We start from the raw sequence: 16,815 nt of genomic DNA, 5'->3' as shown, positions 1-16,815 counted from the left end.
ATTTCCTTCCTTTTTCCTTCCTTCCTTCCATTCTTCCTTATGCGTTTCCTTCCTTCCTTCCTTCCTTCCTTCAGTTATTTATATCCTTCCTTTTTCCTTCCTTCCTTCATTTCCTTCCTTCCTTCATTTCCTTCCGTCCTTTTTTTTTTTTGCTTTCCTTCCTTTTTCCTTCCTTCCTTCATTTCCTTCCTTCCTTCCTCCATTTCCTTCCTTCCTTCATTTCCTTACTTCCTCGTGGTATCCTTACAAATAGTTTGCACTCTGCAAAACGGGGATGTATATCCAGTCAGCAACGCGTCAATACTTTCGCTAACGGTGTGTCCGGCTGCACCCCTGGCATTTCGTTCCTTTGTAGATATAAAATTTTTCAAATAGTTTTTGAACAACGCGTCTCTATTTTAATGCGCAGCATTCTTTGTCAAGCACCGCCATAGATAGGACCATGTAACGTCCCGAATTTCTACAAAAAATGCAGTTTTTGGCGAAGCTAACACCTGTAATCGTTGTAATAGTGGAAAGGAAGGTAATTGTTTGTCTAAATTATGAAATCTCATGAAATGAGAAAGAGAAAAAGACGAATTTTCCACAAATAATCTGACAAAACCCTGGTGATCATCTTGGATAACGCCCCGATAACCGACGAATACGAAGCTTATGGCGCCCAGCATTTCAACAAAAATGCAGATATCGCTGAAGTGAACGCTTTATGTGGCATAATAGCGTGACTGGGAAAAATATACCCGACAGGATTTCAAAAAACCAAAATGTCATAAAAATAGAAAGAGAGAAATCTCGCATAGATTTGCAAGAATACAAGTATGAATCTTAAAGACCTCTCCTTCAAAATTAAACATTACACGAAGAAACTCTGCAAAGGAACGTTTTAAATGCGTATGGAAATGGCGTATATAGATTACCCCTGGGGTAAGCCTTGAATCTTCAAAACAAAATAGCGAAGTAAAGACACTTCATCGGTTGGCAAAGCGAAAAAAAGAAAACTAATAAAGAATGTAAACCGTCTAAAGTGCTTTGTCACTCTTAGCCATACTTGGACGTAAAAGAACTCGCACTGCAGACAAGCGGCATAAGTATGCTAGGCACTAGTGCGAGATTCTGTGAATTTCTGTAGATATGTATCCTGGTCACGCTTGTTGTCCCCACTAACCAACAGTTTCAACTTGTTTTCGTAGTGAACTCTGGAATTTTTCTCCGTACACAATAAGACGTTAGGTATAATCAGCCGAATCTGTGTCACATAGCAAACTCTGTATCTGTATTTCATCGAGAAGGAATGGCGAGAAAAGGTAATCAAAAGTTATGCGACTTTGATGTTTTTTTCTTGCTCAGGTCCAAATTAAACCCGAGGAAATCGAAGGATTCAAGGATGAAGCAGAATCTCGCGTAAGTTGCACTTGGTAGTCCAAACTTCGTCTAAAACTCCTCTGGCGAGGAAATACATTGCCGAGACTAAAGTGACACTCGCCCAGACCGTTAAAACAATGGGTAAAAACAAATACACGTTTCGGGGCCTTTAAGGTGCCTTGTTCAGATATGAAACTAAAAGAGGCTCGACCATATTTAAAAATGCGTTGAACGTTGCAAAGGGTATGCGTATGTTGTAGGCATGGGCCCACGTGTCCGATTAAGAGTGCGCGGGGTTGATTGGATGCAGAAGGGTTCTCGGAGTAGGCGAGTTGATAAAAAAGAAGGCAAAAAATAGCGGGAAGAAACGGCACGGAAGAGAGCCCGTGTTTGTCTCTTTCTCGTTTTTTGCGCCGTTTCTTTGCGCTGTTCTTGCCTTCGGTATGAACCAACAAGCCCGTCTTCACACTAAAGCGCTTTGATGATATTTTCTCATTGGAAATGATTCTGGCTGACTCCCAAGCGAGGACATGACCGGTTACATTGTGGTGTTCTCTTAAGGCGTTAAGCTTGGTGCGGCCATTAGCAACGGCGTTTTTGAGACCCTTTAGTCGACTCTTCAAGTTTCCAGTTTCACCCGTGTAGGCTCCGTCGCAAGCCTGGCAAGGAACTTTATAGGCCACCCCGGGATATCTTTCGCGTTCAATAGCATCTATGGCGTGTACTAGTAGCTGTCCGAGCTTACTTGTAGGCAGGTGGCAAACTTCGACGTCGTAGTTATTGAAGATTCGTGTTAGCATCTCGCTTACACCGACAGCGAAACGAATGGCGGAGGGCTTCCACTCCTTCCTCTGTGATGAGGGTGGGTTGGCCGATCTGCGTTGCTGAGCGCTCAGAATTTGCAGGGGTATCCATAGCTTACGAGGTCCTCTGATATTTTTTTCCTTCCACACTCCTTGTCTTGGTAGAAGAGCACTGACGTTACGTTTGTGTATTGAGTGCCCAGGCCACAGAGTGCTTCTGCCTGACCGGGCGCGCAGAAGCGAAGTCCAGGTATTAAACAGTATGCATGGCCTCCGGGTAGATCATCGTTACGAAGCCGGTATTCGTCTTACCTTTTTACCGGTATTTTTTTATGAAGCCGTATTGTTTTCAGGAAACGTCATTTGCTTTTATCATTTGATTTACCCTTTCTGGCAAATCTCAGTTTGGTACGGCCAAGTTACATGCGGTTTCAGATGATGGCACTCAGTTCTAACGCTCACAGATATGCATATCTTATCGTGCATACTTTGAACCTTTTCTTGAAACGTACACTACAGAATACATTAACATCACATTCGACCAGCTTTGAAATTTTGCAGCGGGGCAGTAATCTTGTGTCGCACTTCCATTCAGTGTCGGCAGCTTCTGTTCTCGGTTACTCTCGTTGAGGTGAACAAAAGTGTGCTGGTAGGTTGTCCCAGTGCACCCTGTTTTGCAACTCCTCGTCTTTATCTCGTGCGTGCAACCAACGCACCTGTTTTATTAAAAATTTATATTACCAGACGCTTGGTGCCCTGACTGTTGAACCTCACGCTGCAGAATTGCGAGCGCGGAACTGATGGATGGTCATACCATGTCCTGGGTTTATCACGCTTTATTGGCGGGCCCATGTACTGAAAGGCGACAGCGCGCACGAAGCCGAAGGATTTGGGAATGTTAATGAACTCAGATGTCCTGGGATGCTCGAACAAGAAAGTGGCCACCATTCCTCTTGCTTTACTGAAGTGACATTCTCCGATGATGTCATTTGCTAACCCCTGCCACGCAGCGCCTGCAGGCTTTCCCCCCTTTTTCTTGGCAAACTTTTCATCTCATTCAACTCGCCTCTGTCCCCTCTGCCATCTACTTTTATCCCCGCTCACTCAATGCTATCGCTCCCCTCCTTCATTCCGACGGTATCCTTGTTCTCTTTCCTAAATGCCTCTCCCGTAAGAGCCCGACTTCTAGCTTCTCGAATTCTCCTACTGTCTTGCAACTTGTCCTTTCTCAAACACCGCGATACCGCTTTTTTTCTCTCCGCTTTGATCTTTGATCTCATTGACGTCTCATCCTGCTCATGTCTCCGGCTTCTCTCCTTGCGCCCTGTTGCTCTTCCCCTCTCCCTCCTATTGTCCCCGCATATCCCCACTTCCGTTCCCCCTTTCCTTTAGTCTCCCATATCACCCCTCGGCATTATATTGTTACGGGGAAGGTATTGTATTAACCAAAGGTATTTACAAGGGGGGGAGCGAGAGCAGAGTGTCCAGATTCACGCACGAACCAAGTCGAGAGCGATCGTCGTCGACTTCCTCTTCTGGCTGCTGAGCTATGATCAGACCCTCTCTCCAGCACAGACACTGACGCATACCCGTCGGATCAGTACATAGCCGAACATCCCCGTCACATAGCCACCCGGCCGGGAAAGCACCGACTCGGTGCTGACTAAGGTGTTGCGTCCAAGCTGGGAGAATTGCGCGGCTTGAGCCGCAGTACATGCACGATGTCGGTCTTCGGCGTGGAAGATGATATGGACGCTGCAACAGGACTGATCTCATACGTCACATCGGTGACCTGCCGGAGGACCTTGTAAGGGCCATGATAAGGCGAAAGAAGCTTTTCAGAAATGCGCACGCGGCGAGAAGGAGACCATAACAATACGAGCGTTCCAGGAGGATAATAGACGTTGCGGTGCTTAAGGTCATAACGTGTTTTGTGCGAAACCTGGGAGGCCGAAAGGCGGGCGCGGGCGACCTCACGGGCTAGAGTTGCTCGAGAAATAGCGTAGAATGCATATTCGGTCGGTGAAGTTATCTATGAGGGCATCAAGGTGTCAAGCGGCAAAGTGGGCTCACGTCCGTAGAGGAGATAAAAGGGTGAAAAACCAGCCGTATCGTGGCGCGAGGAGTTGTACGCAAAAGTCACATACGGCAACGTCAAGTCCCAATCTTTGTGATCCGCGGAGACATACATAGACCGCATGTCCGTAAGGGTTCGGTTAAAACGTTCCATAAGTCCATTGGTTTGGGGTTGGTAAGAAGTAGTGAGCTTGTGTGTCGAGGAATCTCATACGAAGGAGATCAGCGACCACTTTGGATAAAAAGTATCGTCCCCGGTCGGTGAGAAGTTGACGTGGAGCACCGTGGTGTAAAATGACGTCGTGAAGGAGGAAGTCAGCGACATCAGTGGCACAACTTGTAGGTAGCGCCCGCGTAATAGCAAAACGGGTAGCATCGTCCATTGCCGCGACAATCCACTTGTTCCCGGAGGTTGAGAAAGGAAAGGGACCAAGGAGGTCCATCTCTACACGGTAGAACGGTTCGCTCGGCACTTCGAGGGACTGTAAGGGACTAGCCGGTGTCCTTGTTAACCTTTTCCGTCGCTGGCAGGCGTCACAAGCACTGACGTAGCGTCGAACCGACCTATATAGGCCAGGCCGGAAAAAGCGCCGCCTGACGCGGTCATAGGTGCGTGTCAGACCTAGATGGCCTGCAGTAGGTGCATCGTGCAGTTGATGGAGCACGGACCTTCTAAGGTGTTGCGGAACAACCAGGAGCACAGCAGGGCCGTCAGGGCGAAAGTTGTGGCAGTAAAGCACCCCATCTTGTACTAGGTACGCCTGCAGCGAAGGATCTTGTGCAGATGAGCGCAGATTGTCTATGATCGCTCGTAAGGTGTTGTCACGACGCTGTTCATCCTCAATACGAATCAAATCAGAAATAGCCAGGACACAGGCGTCGCCGTCCTGGGCAGAGGAACCAGGTGGATCGACGGGATGCCGGGACAAGCAGTCCGCATCTTGTTGTATACGACCAGATTTGAAGGAGACAGTAAAGCAGTATTCTTGTAAGGTCAAACCCCAACGCCCCAAGCGGGCCGTGGGGTCCTTTAAGGAGGAGAGCCAGCAAAGGGCGTGGTGGTCGGTGACAACTGTGAACGGCCTTCCGTAGAGGTAGGGACGGAATTTCCCTACGGCCCATACAAGAGCAAGACATTCGCGCTCCGTGATAGCGTAGTTCCGTTCTGACGACGAGAGAAGACGGCTTACGTAAGCACTGACTCGGTCGCCGTTTGCTTGTCGTTGCGCTAAAACAGCGCCAATTCCGTGTCCACTCGCATCTGTACGGACTTCAGTGGATGCCGCCGGGTCGAAATGTCCCAGAATGGGAGAAGCAGTGAGTATGTTTGTGAGCGTTTGGAAGGCTTCCTTTTGTTCTGGGCCCCACGAGAATGTAGCGTTCCCCCCCCCCGAACATCCCCGTCACAATATCACGAGACTCCTACAATTTCGTTCCCTCCCCTTCAGTCCTCTTTCCCTGTTTCCTCCACAACTGATATGCTTGATAAATTACTGTTACCTATTTGCACTAATCCATTTTCACGTTGCCACCTCTGTCGCAGACTGTTACGTTTGAATTTTTTCGCCTTATCTCCCTCTTGTTTGAGTGTCACTCCTAAACTTGCCAAACTATTACTCTCCTCGTTCCCTCCTTCCGCATCTTTCGTACCATCAAAAACACCGTCTCCACTATTTCTTCGCAATACCTCTAGAGAAGCTCGTGACAAGGTATCGCATTTGTCGTTACAGACGCGAAAAAGCGCAAGCGATGGCAGACGCCAAAAGCACTGAAGGTAACAAAATTTTCAGGTTTTTCCCGATTTTACAACGCTCTTCACTACACTCGCCGTCTAGTTAATTTCCCTTCGAGTCTTTTCCGCCATACTCTTTCTTTCACACTATCTCTCCCTTGACCACAAGCTCTTCCGCTGTAGTTTATCACCGTTCTGCATCTCTGCCTCACCATCTTTGTTTCACCCTTGCTCTTTCCCTTCCCCTGCACAGCTTTCCTGCTGACCGCGCTGTTGCTCCTTCCCTTGCGGCGTATCCTTCACGCACAACTACCATCCTCCACTTCACTATCGCCTTCGGAGGCCTCCGATCCCATTATTGTTCCATGTACACTCTTTTTGGCATCATCTTGTACATCATGCATACGGCCACCATGACGACGTAGAATAAGGGTAACGCGACGATCAGCAAAAATGATGAAGACGGAGATCACATTGATGCACACTGGGGAAACTTCCGCCAGAGCTCTTGGGTCGCGAAGTGCACATGACTGCGAGGCTGGTGGTGTTTGGCAGGAACCATCGTCTTGGTAGTGCAAGGGTCAAAACAAATTGGGTACGGCGTCGTTCCAAATGTCCCCTCACCTTGGACTATTTCTTCCAAGCAATAATGCAAGAGTAGGGACAAGTCCTTTTCGTTCTTAGTCTCTCTTCTTTATACGCATCGTGATGCCAGAAGCTCTTCATACATATATGCTCAGGTAGCCATGGACGATTCACGTGTATTCAAAGGGCAAAGTTCAGCGGAGATAACATTCGCTCTGCTAAGAGAGCAAGGAATATAGAAGCGGGAATGGAGCAGTAACAGAATAACGTGCGCAGGCGTGTTTCAAGGATGTCGCATGCCATGGTCTGTGCCCTCACAACATATATATTTCTATGTATATTACCCGCCGCGGTGGCTCAGTGGCTAAAGCGTTGCGCTCCTGAGCACGCGGTCGCGGGCTCGATGTCCGTCCCCGGCGGACGCTTTGCTGATGAAGGCGACAAGCAAAAACGCCCGTGTGTACAAGATTTCGGCGCACGTTAAAGATCCCCAGGTGGTCAAAATTATTCTGGAGCCCTCCACTACAGTCTGCCTCATCGTCTCCATTCCGTCTGTGCGTTAAACCCTACAAGCAATCACAATAAATCAATCTTTCTATGTGAATATTTGGGGCCATCGAGTTAAATCCCGAAGGTCGTCGATCGAAGACGAACACTGGAGGTCAGTGACGAAAGGCGAAACCCCCTCCCTATCAGGTAGATTAGCCTGTGTGCCATACACAGCGGATGTGAACACTGGCTTTGCTTCGAAAACCGATAAAATAGCTGGGAGCGGCTACACGCGGGCGAGAAAACCCAAAAGTAAACAAAACATAAAGCATTGTCCGCGCGAATGTGAAGGGAAGTGTCAAACCGACCAATCGACCTAATAAAATGCAGTAGAAACTGCTCGCAAATTTCGGCAATAATATCAAAAACTTGGGGATCACAAAGATGGGAGCTTTCTGGAAGGGTTCCGCTTTAGGGCGCCGCCACAAAGGGGGGAGAGATTGGTTGCATTACTCAAAGCAGAGCCAAAGGCCCAGGACAGGGACTTCGACTGCCAACGAATGAGCTGCCCTTGTGGTTTTAGTTATTGCGATAACATTCCTATGTTTTAAGTAGTAGTTCAATACTACCTCGCTTTGGAATATTGCAGCGCTGAAAAAGACTAATTCTTAAATTTGTTAGGTATTTCTTGAAAAAACATCTATACTGTGTGGAAAGCTACGGAACAATCGTGCGTAAGTTAGTCTTGCCATTTCTTACTCCTCTTTTGTCTATGGACGCTGGACATGGTAAAGCCTCAGGGAGGCATCAGTATACCGTTAAAGAAATAATTTGAAAACTTTGTTTTGAAATTTTGTAACTATCTCGCGGGCCGGTTGAACTAATAAAACAGTCTCACATGGGATGTTTACAAACGTCAGCACTATAATTTCAGGTTCTCTCTATGCCAAACCTAAGTAGACGAATTTGATTTTCCTCCAGTTTACATCTTGCTTGCTCAAATCAGTCAGTACCTGCTCTATACGAGGCAATGGTAGCACACTCAGTCATCGGGAAATAACACAACTGGTATATCAAAAAAGTGACCGTAATGCCGAAGATAATTTATTATAAATCTGGCGGAACGCAGTTTATGAGGGGAAGTTGATACGTTTGCAGTCAAAAAATTTTTTCAAACGAGGCAGTCAAAAAAGTTTTTCAAACGAGCTTCGCATTGAGGTACTTGCGGTGTCGGTGCTAACATGTGGTGATATGCTTTCCGGTGAAGTTTACTACATGCGGAAGCGGCAATGAGGGTGACGACAATGCTGATAATGACGATGATGATTACGATGCCTTTGAAGTGCTTGGCCCGTACTCACTGGATGCTTGGCCATGGAGAAAGTGTTGACCGCGCCTCCATCGACCTTATAGATTCAATGATAGACAGAAGCCCTCACACAGATTCTGACTCTCGGGGGAGCTCTCGCTCACCGCGAGAACCAATCCTCATCATCGCTCCCATCACAAATACTCTAGGTGCAGTCGTTTGCTCTCGTCGGGCATTTCACCTTCTAGGACGGCATAGGTACGCAGCGCGTTTTTCGCTCCATGGAAGAGCGGGCCGCAATAGAAGAACTTGAAGGTTCGCGTGAATAGCACAAAAATTATCTACAGTTACCGATATGTACATTTTGCATTCGCGAAAACATCGGCAAAATTAAAGGGCTTTGCTTTCGTTGATCTGTGGTTTTGCGTTTTTATTTAGATCATTGCCTCCACAAGTGTTTTCATTTTTATTTTCGGTCATTGCGTTTTGATATACGTCGTTTTCGTGTGTACTGAGGTCCGCAGAGCTTTTGTTTCCAGAGAGAATCGGTTCTATTATTTTTGAGAATCGTGAAAAGCGCTTCGGTATAGAAAGCCGGTATGAATTCCCAGTGCTGTTTCATTAGAAAACGCTTTTGACCCCTCAGTTTGTATGGGTGACCAGCCTCATATCACTCGCCCCTTTTATTTCTTTATTTGCAGAGTACATTCAAGACCGTTAAAATAATTTTGTATACTATTGTGCTTGTGGTCAAGGTAAGATCCTTTTGTTCAAAACGTACACAGAAATGCAGTTCAAAACTTTCTAAAAACACTGCTTGTAGTTCTTGTTGCTGTAATGGTTGTAAGAGTCAAAGGTGGCATCAGGATAATCAAGGTGCAAGGAAGTTGCCCTTGGAACTTGAAAGGAACTTGAACTTGGCAACGTTTAAAGCACGAACCCTGTCTGCCGACGGTAGCTTAGCTGTGCTATTGCATGAACTCAAACACATTAAATGGTATGTTCCTGGGCTAAGTGAGGTTAAAAGAACAAGAGAAGGCTGCATAGAACTTACTAGCGAACATATTCTGTCCTATCGGGGGTCTCACGAAAAGGAAGGGCACCGGGAGGATTTCTTATGTATCGGTAAATAGCAAGAGGTGTGGAAAAATTCTTCAGTGTAACGAAAGCGTCGGAGTCGTTGTGATCAATCTTAACAAGCGCTACAGGGTAAAGATAATTCAAGCCTATGCACCAACAGCTAGCTACGAGGATGAGGCCGTAGATAGTTTGTACGAAGACGTCGGATTAGCAATCAATAGGAGAACTGCAAAGTTCACAATTTTAATGGGAGACTTTAACGCAAAAGTAGGTGCAAAGAGAGTAGGAGAATAATCACTGGAAAATGTCGGAATAGGCACTCGCAACTGTCGAGGTGATGCACTGGTTTTATTTGCAGAGAGAAATAACCTATAACCACTAAACACATTCATGCGGAAACGCGAGAGTCGAAAATAAATTGGAAAAGTTCTGACGGGATTACAAAAAACGAAATTGACTTCATTGTGAGTGACAACCCCAGCATTGTGCAAGACGTGGAGGTACTTAGCAAGATTCAGTGCAGTCATCATAGGATAGACAGACAGGTGCAAAGTAAGGGCAAATCTCAAAAGGAATGCGTAGAAAGCAAGAAACCCCGCGTCAGGTCAGTCAGAGACAGGTTACAGGAGCTTAAAATAACTCTTCAGAACAAGTTCGCCCTTGTAGGCGGTCAGAACGAGGACAGTGTGGACATCGTAAATGCTAACCTAACCACAGCATTCACTGAGTCAGCAGCAGCTAATGGAGATGCAGCAGGTATAAAGCAAACTAGAAAACCAGGCCAGCAAAGGAACTCATTTGGCAGCGCTACAAAATCATATTGTCGTATACGCTGGATGAAACTAAACTAGCGAAGCTGTCGAAATTGATAAACAAAAGTAAAACAAATGACATTCGTGCGTTCAACATGGCGGCCATCGCGGAAACGTTAGAAAAGGGAGAAGGCGTGAAGGCAGCAAGACGGAAGCTGGCGTTTGGCAGAGACAGATTGCATGCACTTAGAGATGAACAGGGTAACATTACGCACAATATGGAAGAGATAATAAAAATCGCAGAATGATTCTACAGCAGGCTATACGCCAGCGACGCTGGAGTGGAAGAAAGTACCGAGACTTGAAGCGTGGCCTGCGATGTTGCACCAATGAGGAAAGACGAAGTAGAAAAGGCACTTCAAGGCATGAAAAAAAAATCTGCTGCTGACGACGGCATGACAATAGACCTTGTAGAATAGGGTAGAGATATAATACTAGAAAAGCTTGCCTAACTATTCTCAGCATGTTTAATGGCTTTAAAAGTACCAAAAGCCTGGAAAAACACCAAAACAGTTTTGATTCCCAAGAAGAGACATAACAAAGATCTCAAGAACTACAAACCCATCAGCCTTCTATCGGTTGTATAAAAGCTAGTTACCAAGATAGTGTTTAGCCGCATAACCACCAGCCTAGACTTCCAACAAGCCAGGCAACAGGCTGGTTTCAGAAAAGGACACTCTACAATGAATCACGTTCATGTCATCACCAAAGTAAATTAAAAAAGAGGAGATTATATAAAACCACTTTACATGATATTTTAGAATACAAAAAAGCGTTCAATACGGTAAGCACCGCCGCAGTGATGGACGCCGTAAAGGACCAAGGAATAGAAAAGACCTACCTGCGACTCCTAGACGACATATATGAGGAATGCACCGGCAGAATAACCCTTCACAAGCTAAGTGATAAATTTCCAATCCAAAGAGGAGTGCGACAAGAAGATAACATCTCACCAAAATTGTTCACATGTCTGGAGAGTGTATTCAGGATGCTTGACTGGGAAAACATAGGCTGACAGATAAACGGCGAATACTTGAGCCACTTAAGGTTTGCAGACGACATAGTCTTGCTTAGTGAATTTGCACAGCAATTCCCAAACACGATTGAGGAACTAAAATCAGAGAGCTTCGCTGTGGGGATAAAAATAAATATGACTAAAACTAAAGTGGCGATAAATAAACATGCTAACGCCCCTTTTTTAGACAAGAAGACGAAATACTGGTACAAGTACAAGAATAGAACTACCTTGACTAGATGGTCCGTGCGGACCGAAACTGCGAGAAAGAAATCAGGCGCAGAGCAGGACTGGAATGGGCTGCAATCTGCAAGCACTTACAAATAATGAAAAGTAGATACCTCCATCCCTAAAACGAAGGGTATTCGACCAATGCGGCCTGCCGCTGATGATACACGCCGCAGAAACTTGGCGACTTACTAAACAATTAAAAATCAAGCTTAGGTCCACTCAACCTGCCATGAAGCGAATAATGATAGGAGTAACGCTTAGGGACAGAAAATGAGCTACCCGGATAAGGGAACAAACTCGGTTAGATGATATCGTAGTTCAGGTTAAACAGAAATGGACTTGGGCTGGGTATGCGGTACGACGAACGGACGACAGGTGTCCGACCACAAGGACAACAGAATAGATGCCGAGAAACGGGACTAGAAGAAGCGGAAGGCCATCAACTCCATAGAGAGATGAAATAAGAAAATTCGGAGGCAAAGAATGGACTCGGGAAGCACAGGACAGCAACGAATAGAGGTCAAAGGGTTGAGGCCTTCATCGCGCAGTGCACCTAAATAGGCTGTCGTTGTTGTTAATGATGATGATTAGAGAATTAGGCAGAAGCATGCTTACCGGCCGCGCCCGGTTAGAATGAATATTCTTAAATCACGCAAAAATCAAACGATCTGAAAACGGCCACAAAACTTAAAAGTACCGCCTTTAATATTTCACAGGGGTTTTTGATACGGATGCGTTCAACACAGAAAAATTTGCGAATCAGCTATGACCTTCCGTAACAAGGGCTCCATTGATCGTTTGAATTTGGACGACGGGTTTGTTGTTAAAGTTTGGTACAACTAATACTGATGCCCTCACAAAGGGCTTATTTTCTCCTATCAAAAGATGCATCCAACAGTGTTACTGCAACCACATGACGGGCCAGTAACAGACATGATCGTTTGCGAGTGCTAATTGTGAAAGCCAGAAGGCTAATCAACAAATTTTCAATATTTCTTTGCCTCCCATTCACCAGGTACTATCGGTGTAACCTAGTGATGGCTACATGAAAAGGTTTTCTACTGCGAAATAACACCTCCAGGTTTCACTGTTGTTTCAATTGATCGGCCCCACGGGCGAGGAGCAGTTGTTGCGCTATTTCTGTGGTCTGAAGTTTCATTTTCAGTACTGTCTAGCCAACCTCCTTGAAGACCATTTCCCACAAGGTCATTTTGGGCAACATTTCAAAATTGTGGAGTTATCTGCTGGGTGTAGTTCAACACAGCTCAGCTTCGCGCTACGGCTACACATTGGACCACAGACTTCCATAAAATATCCCTTGGACATCCGGTGTCGGACATTTGGACGTCCATTAGACATCCGCCGAAAGCCAGCGGACCTTTTACGGATGTCCGTGGAATGGTCCGATGCAAAGGAATTGCTCATCCTACGAACGTCCGACACACGCCCCAGCCGGACTTCCCGATACCCGGCGGATGTTCAAAATCAGACATTTCCAAACCGAGGTATACAGGGGACATCCAGGGCATAACAAAATGCGTATATTGGATGTTCGCCGGACGTCCGCTTCTAGTGCTAAAATTTTTGAATCAGGGAGAACCTGTACTCGCTGTAAACCTCAGAGCTTTGTTGATAAACTGCCTTGAAGCACTCATCATCATCATCACCAGCCTATCTACGCCCACTGCACGGCAAAGGCCTCTTCAATTATTCTCCAATTATCTCGGTCCTGTGCAAACTGTGACCAATTTATCCCTGCAAACTTCTTGATCTCATCTGCCCATCTAACTTTCTGCCGCCCCCTGCAACGCTTGCCTTCTCTAGGGATACACTCTGTTACCCTTAATGACCAGCGGTTATCTTGCCTTCACATTACATGCCCTGCCCACGTCCATTTCTTCTTCTTAATTTCTACTAATATATCTTTAGCACCAGTTTGGTCCCTGACCCACTCCGCTCTCTTCTTGTCCCTTAATGTTACACCTATCATTTTCCCATCCATTGCCCTCTGAGTCGTTCTCCATTTAAGTTGAACCCTCTTAGTGAGCCTCCAAGTTTCTGCCCCGTAGGTGAGTACTAGTAAGATGCAGCTGTCATACACTTTCTTCTTCAGCGACAATGGTAGGCTGCTATTCATTATCTGATAATCTCTGCCATATGCACCCCACCCCATTCTGATCCTTCTAATTATCTCTTCCTCATGGTTGGGATCTGGGGTCACAACTTGGCCTAAGTAGATATATTCGCTTACAACTTCCACTGCCTCGCCACCTTTCTCAAACTACTGTGCTTTGCCGAGGTTATTGATAATTACTTTAGTTTTCTGCATATTAATTTTCAGGCCCACGGTTCTACACTGTTCGCCCAGTGCGGAAAGCATGCTTTGCAATTCGTCCCCCGAGTTACTTAGCAAGGCAACGTCATCAGCAAAATTGAGGTTACTTAGGTATTCTCCATTAACACTTACTCCCATCTGTTCCCAATCCAACGTTCTGAATACTTCTTGTAAGCATGCTGTGAATAACATTAGAGAGATTGTGTCTCCTTGTCTGACACCCTACCTTATATGTATTTTACTGCTCTCCCTATGGAGGATGATGGTAGCTGTAGACCCATTGTAGATATCCTCTAGTATTCTTACATAATGCTCATCTACCACCTGGTTCCGTAATGCCTTAATGACTGCTAGGGTTTCGACCGAGTCAAATGCTTTCTCATAATCTATGAAGGCTATATATAGGGGTTCAGTATATTCAGCGCACTTTTCGATCACCTGATTGATCGTGTCAATATGGTCCATTGTTGAATAACCTTTACGGAACCCTGCTTGTTCTTTAGGTTGACTGAAATCTAAGGTTGCAGAGATTCGGTTAGCGTATACCTTGGTAAATACCTTGTAGACGACTGACAGTAAGCTGATCGGCCAGTAATTTTTCAAGTCCTTCATGTCGCCTTTCTTATGGATTAGGGTGATGTTCGCATTCTTCCAAGATTCCGGTACCATTGCGGTCATTAAGCATTGCGTACACAGGTTTGCCAGTTTTTCAAGTACAATTTCTCTGCCATCCTTCAAGAGGTCTCCTGTTATCTGATCCTCACCAGGTGCTTTGCCCCCTTTTATTTCTTTCAAAGCCTTCCTTACTTCTTCGGTCGTTACTGGTGGGATGTCTATCTCCTCTGAACTATTGTCTCGTTCGGCATTATCCTGTATGTCCCGGCTACTGTAAAGATCCCTATAGAACTCCTCGGCCACTGTCACTATTTTATCCCTATTTGTGATGACATTGCCTTGCTTATCCTTAAGTGCATACATCTGATTTTTCCCCACGCCAAGACTTCTCTTCACTGCTTTCAGGCTACCTCCGTTCTTTACAGCGTATTCAATCCTCTCCATATTATACTTCCGTATGTCAGCTGTCTTCCGCTTATTGATTAACTTCGAGAGCTCGGCTAGTTCTATTCTGTCAGCTGCGGTAGAGATTCTCATGGTTTGCCGTTTCCTGATTAGATCTTTCGTCTCCTGTGAAAGTTTACCAGTATACTGTCTAGCCATAGTGCCCCCGACTTCTACTGCACACTCCGTGATAACGCGTGTAAGGTTGTCGCCGGCTTCCTGTGTCGTAAGCTCGGCTTCCTCGTTAAGGGCGGGATATCGGTTCTGCAGCGCGATTCTGAATTCCTCTACTTTACGTCTTACTCTTAGCTCATTAATCGGCTTCTTTCGTACTAGCTTGTTGCGGTCTTTCTTCAAATGTAGCCTAATTCGAGATCTAACCATACGGTGGTCACTACACCTTACCCTTGCGAGCACTTCCACATCCTGCACGACGCCAGGTTTATCGCATAATATGAAGTCTATTTCATTTTTGTGCTCCCCATTCGGGCTCCTCCAGGTCCACTTCCAACTGTCCCGTTTATAGAAGAAGGTATTCATTTTGCGTAGGTTATTCCGTTCGGCAAACTCAAATAGTAGGTCCCCCCTGCTATTTCTACAGCCCAGACTACAGTTCCCAACTGCCTTGTCTCCAGCCTGATTCTTGCTTACTTTAGCATTGAAGTCCCCAGTACCTACGGTATACTGTGTTTTTACTTTAGCCATTGCTGATTCCACATCTTCATAGAAGCGTTCCACTGCTTGGTCGTCGTGGCTGGAAGTGGGCGCGTAGCCCTGCACCACCTTGAGCTTGTACCTCTTATTGAGCCTAATTAGAAGACCTGCTGCCCTTTCATTAATGCTATAGTATTCTTCTATGTTGCCAGCTCTGCTTTTATTGACTAGAAATCCCACTCCAAGCTCTCTTCTTTCCTCTAGGCCCCAGTAACATAGGACGTGTCCATTTCTCAGCACCGTAAAGGCTTCGCCTGCCCTCCTAACCTCGCTAAGTCCTATTACATCCCATTTAATGCCCTCTTATTCCTCGAACAACACCTCGAGACTTGCTTCGCTAGATAAGGTTCGCGCGTTAAACATTGCAACGTTCAGGTTCAATTGGCGGCCTGTCCGGCGGCCTGTCTTGAAGCACTACTCCAACTTTAAGAATACTTGATACAAAAGCCTCTTCTGTAGCTTGAATTGGCACAACCTGAATTAAAAGTACTTCCCCCACGCAGTCTGTGGACAGACAACTTCACACCCTAGCTAATCGTCATAGAAGTAATCTTCATAAAAGAGCTAATCTTCATAGCTTTAGCCGAGGTTAGCTGGGAGACTTGCATGGCAACATCGGTTCGGCTTTTAACTATTACCCAAAGCTCCCACCTCGGCGCTGAGACCTCGCCACCACACCTAATCTTCGGCCCTTGCCCGACATTTCACAATGCTCTGGTGTCTGTCATGCAATAAACGGCGCACTTCGCTTTTCATACTCTGAGGCACCATCAAACGAGACCCATGCAGAAGCACACCATGACATGTCGCGACCAGTAAAGGACATGTCGCGACATGTTGCGACAGTAAAGGACATGTCGCGACATGTCGCGACCCCGTGACATGTCGTGACCCTTTACGACCAGTAAAGGCTCAGCCAAGTGCACACTTTTGCGCAACGGGGCCAGCCTGCTTACAATACCAGCGAAGTTGTTGGCACGTCTCGTCTTGTTCTTGCGCCAAATTCATTTTTTCCAGTGTGCTGGAAATTTGAGTTCGGTGATGCAGCCTCCTACGTGGCTCGACACTTAGCTGTAATCTAGCTTCCCCATCGCTAAGCTATCTTCCATGCACAGTGCCCGGGAAAGAGCGAAGGAGGTACCAATCTGCTTTGCTGGTACATAAAATACCGAAAAGAAAATCGCATGAGCCTTTGTCGGAACCTTTGTATTCC

The 16,815-nt window shown here is 46.1% G+C and overlaps 1 protein-coding gene across 2 annotated transcripts in view; it reads left to right on the top strand.

Annotated features, from left to right (window-relative positions):
• LOC144167071 (uncharacterized) overlaps nucleotides 1-16,815 on the top strand; it is a 57,465-nt gene that overhangs the window by 21,449 nt on the left and 19,201 nt on the right. For both annotated transcript variants that reach the window (XM_077696463.1, XM_077696462.1), the window contains one exon: nucleotides 1,348-1,401. In XM_077696463.1, coding sequence (XP_077552589.1) covers nucleotides 1,348-1,401 — 54 coding nt within the window. The remainder of the gene's footprint in view (nucleotides 1-1,347; nucleotides 1,402-16,815) is intronic.

Source organism: Haemaphysalis longicornis, unplaced genomic scaffold (genome assembly GCF_048455015.1).
Source record: "Haemaphysalis longicornis isolate Haplotype H1 unplaced genomic scaffold, Haemaphysalis longicornis Haplotype H1 scaffold_2, whole genome shotgun sequence".
Taxonomy (NCBI): Eukaryota; Metazoa; Arthropoda; class Arachnida; order Ixodida; family Ixodidae; genus Haemaphysalis; species Haemaphysalis longicornis.
Note: the sequence above shows the minus strand (reverse complement) of the source record. Positions and strands in the feature narration are given on the sequence as shown.